The 4,207-nt window shown below is 39.4% G+C and overlaps 1 protein-coding gene across 1 annotated transcript in view; it reads right to left on the bottom strand.

Moving 5' to 3' along the window:
• Nucleotides 1–4,207, bottom strand: part of TMEM164 (transmembrane protein 164) — a 45,043-nt gene that overhangs the window by 12,606 nt on the left and 28,230 nt on the right. The window contains exon 4 of the mRNA XM_009327831.1: nucleotides 988–1,066. Within this exon, the coding sequence (XP_009326106.1) occupies nucleotides 988–1,066 (79 nt within the window). The remainder of the gene's footprint in view (nucleotides 1–987; nucleotides 1,067–4,207) is intronic.

The following is a 4,207-nucleotide window of genomic DNA, read 5'->3' as shown; positions in this document are numbered from 1 at the left end:
CCCATCCCTGGAAACATTCCAGGTCAGGCTGGACGAGGCTCTGAGCAACCTGATCTGGTTGAAGATGTCCCTGTCCATGGCAGGGGGGTTGGACTAGATGACCTTTAGAGGTCCCTTCCAACCCAAACCATTCTATGATTCTATGATCCTATAAAATACAAAAGATTGACCAGAATGGAAGAGGCTATGCTTGTTCTGAGCATTTGCTGACTTGTATCCCATTGCTTGACATCACATCCTCGGGGTTTTCATTAAAGGCTACTGAACATCTGGACCAGAAATTATCACCTTTTATTTCCTTGGATGAAACAATTTAGCTCCGCTAGAAAATGCAGCTGGAGGCATGTCAACGCTAGAGGGGGGCAGAGCATCACACATCACAGATGAATACATACTGCATTCCCTTCTAAGGAGCGACAATTACAAAAATCACTGGCCAGTGGAACAATTTGGGATTCCCAGACTTACTGAACTATTACGGTGTGAGTGCAAGATCGTAAACTTGTTAGAAGAGGTAACAAGCAAGCTAGCTCATTTCACTAATATGTGTCACTACATTTCATTAGAGCTTCAGAATTTCAGGAATTTATCTAACCAGCCAACTAATATTTACGGGGGAATATAATAATAAATTTTTTTTCGGCTCATTTTAAGTTGCAGAAGGCAAAAATCTTAAAAATACATCCCACCAACAACTTAGAATGTTGCAAGATGGCAGAGATGCTACTCAAGAAGACAGTGCACATTGTGCCAATACATCCTTGATGTTCCTTTGGGCAAAAGACCATTTTTTTATTCCCATTTCAGTGCCTGACACAAGTCTCTCTTACCCGGGTTACAACTTCAACATAACATCAGAAACTATTAAGTAACAACATAGAGAAAATTGGTAAAAAAGAGTGAGAGTAAAGCCCGTGGTGACCCTTAAGCACAGCTTTTTCATTGCATGGGACCATTCAATACATACAGAGTAAATTGCCAACCTACCTCCTTTCCGCAGCAGATAGATGGGCACAACATAAAGCATCACATGCTGGATGTAATAAATTTCCATTTCAAATGGAAGCTGTGGAATAAGGAAAATATCTGTAAATGTTTTTCATCACTAATAACTGAGTTACAAGGAACCATTCTCCTTATGACCCATGACAATCCCTTCAGTTCAGTTATTTCATCACCTATGTATATTATCAAAGAGATGACATTAATGGTCAGTGCTCTGAAAGTGCAGCTAACTGTACCCATTCCATTCCCCTTGCCACAAACGCAATGCAGTACTTCGAGCAGACAATCCTCAAAATTAGCCAAAAGCACAGCAAAGAAGGAATAACATAAGATCGCTCTTTTCCCTTTCTTAGGTAGCATAAATCACCAATAACAATGCAAAACCCTAAAGTAATCCAGCCAGAAACTACACATACCCCATATGACAGTAGCCTATTTAGAAAGAAAAGATAATTGCTACCTTGTGAGTGATAGAACTCTATATAAAAGTATATAAATAAATATATAAAAGTAATTACTGAGGGGGCCTGCGCAAAAATCAAAAGACCTGATTTAAGGCAATCTGCATGCATGTGTGAAACTGCTAAGCTTTACCAAATATAAAATAAAATAACCAATATTTTATTGGTTTTAAAGAGAAGCTGCAGAAGGATGTATGTAAACACGTTACCAGTTAGTAGAAATCAGGTATTTCTCACCTGCTGACAACTTTTGGGAAACTACAGGTAGTCATTTGTGTGTTTAGTTGATTCATGTTACTTCTTAGAGGAGGTCAGACAGACTGTGCTAAAATAATACTGTGCTAAAAATAACTGGAACCACAACTCTGAGTTTAATTTGAGCCCCTTAATCCAGACCCAACTAATTCTAGCTCTTTATCAGTTAGAAAAGGTGATGCACTGTATTTGAAAGTTATTCCCGTCTGTAAATGCCTTTGCCTATATCTATTTGTTAAACTAAAGCAACACATTTAAAACTGAACAGTAGTAGGATAGATTCAAATTCAAAATGCAGAATTCAACTTCTTGCTGCAGCTCACTTACAAAGCTGAGAAGACATACTTTTCCATTATTTTTCAGAAGTGAAAACTGGACAATACCACCACACAAGTATGAAATCTCACAGGAATAACGCAAAGCCATTAGCTTTGGTTCAAATGCAGACCCATTCTATCATTCTGCAGGCTAAAGTGAATCCAGATGCAAGTCCTACCATCGTGGCTTGTCTGTTGGGAAGAAGAAAGGAAAAAAGAAAAAAAAAAAGCGCCTTGCTTTTCTATTATTGTTCTGAGACACTGAAGTCATATGATTGAAACAGAAACATTACAAAAATTTCTACATCGACAGATGTAGTAAAGAGAGGTTGAAACAGAGTTTGGTTTTCTTCCTAAATAGCAGTCGATAAACAGCTGGTAATTAATATAGCGATCTTTTAAATTCAACAACAATTCTTATATCCTATTTTGAGTGTAAAAGATGCTAAACCCAACAGCTGGATTCTGCTAGTCCTGGCATCCCCCAGCTGAACACTATCAGTGTCCTGATCGCAACCTCCAAGATGTTCAGCCAACTCTCGGGAGACTGAGCTAAAAAAATCTTCCATACAATCTGTTGGGTTATTTTATTCCAAGTATTCTGTAGCAAAACATAAAACCAAGCAAGACAACAGCATGCAAAAGCAAGAACTTCACGGAAGTTGCGAGGTGTCCCCCATCTGAACCTTTTCTGCTGTCCTTTGTTGAAAGACACAGAGGGCAAAGTGAGGGAATCAACATTATTTGGAAAGAGGCTAAAGCAGTTTTCCGAACTGGAGAAAAAGCTGTACCTCTCCCAGCTGGAACAGGCACGCTTCAGAAACAATAGCTCCTGATATAAACAACACAACGTGAGGCGCTCACTCCTGCCAAGGAGCATTCTCTATTTAGTATCTGCGGTTTCATAAGGGCTTCTACACGAGCTGAGTTGTGAGGGTCAGTTACACAAACACTACGCTCAGGACACTTCTGAGAACAAACTAACAGTTGTTTCGCTGCAGTAGTGTTGACAATATTTTTTTTTGGTGTAAAACAAAACATCTTTTTTTCACTATAAAAGATTGCTTGTTCTGAAGCCTGGCTAATTATGCAAGTGCATTTCCTGCTGTAGAGCTGCAAAAGCAGAATTTCTGTACAATCTAGCACTCAAGTTGTGTAGCCAGGCTACAACAAACAGAGAAAGAACCAACACAAAAGATGAACTATAAAGTTGCGCTGAGCAACTGACTCTCCTAGCTCTAAAGGTCTTGTCTATAAACTGTTTTATCAATAAAACACTCACTCGCAGATAGCAGATAGGTACCTTTTATATGCAAAGAGAAACTGCAAGTGAAGACAAGGTAGAAGGGATCACTCACCAGTCTAGGATTTAAAGAACCCCTTTGTGAAAACAAGGAAGCACTTCAGCAAGTGGTAAAGTTTGAGAAATTAAAAAATCAAGGCAACACTTACAGAACAAAGTAAGTCAAAATATTGAGTTGGTCCCTCTAATAATATTTGACCATAGGCACCCGTGAAGGCCGCATGTATTTAAACCCAGACTCCAACAATCTCCAGAGTGGACCCTCTTCACAGGCCCCAAGAGACTTGGCCTCTGCTGTCAGATGCCACTGTGGAAACCTAGCAGCCACTCCAAAGAGTGTATATCAGTGCTTCCCTAGTAGCAAACCAATGATGTTCACAGTACACTTCTTCAACCACACCTGTCCCCAGAGAGATTCAGAGTCACTGGATGTTTGTTACCAAGATTCTTTCTGCATTTCATCTTGTCTCCCTTACTCAGAATCTTAAAACAACTAATGGTACAAGACAAAAGGACAAATTACCTATTTCTTCTACTAACTTATATCCTAGGCTCCCTTAACAGTGTAAATGAATACAGAGGACAGGCTACTCTGTTACTCAAGACAATAAGGAAGTTTTTCTCCTTTAAAGATTCTTACTTATGGCAAAGCAAATCTGCTTCATCCATTCATAGGTTTTAACATCGGTATAAAATCATATACATTTCAAAACACACCAAACTAATACTGACATACAAAATTCCTCTGACATACAAGATCAAAACATGCTAACACGTCACATGTTGCCAATGTGACGCCTATCTACAAGAAGGGCCAGAAGGAGGATCCGGGGAACTACAGGCCTGTCAGCCTGACCTCGGTGCCG

The sequence above is a fragment of the Pygoscelis adeliae genome, unplaced genomic scaffold (genome assembly GCF_000699105.1).
Source record: "Pygoscelis adeliae isolate BGI_AS28 unplaced genomic scaffold, ASM69910v1 Scaffold14, whole genome shotgun sequence".
Lineage (NCBI taxonomy): Eukaryota > Metazoa > Chordata > Aves > Sphenisciformes > Spheniscidae > Pygoscelis > Pygoscelis adeliae.
The sequence above is the reverse complement of the archived record's forward strand: the minus strand, read 5'-3'. Positions and strand labels throughout refer to the sequence as shown.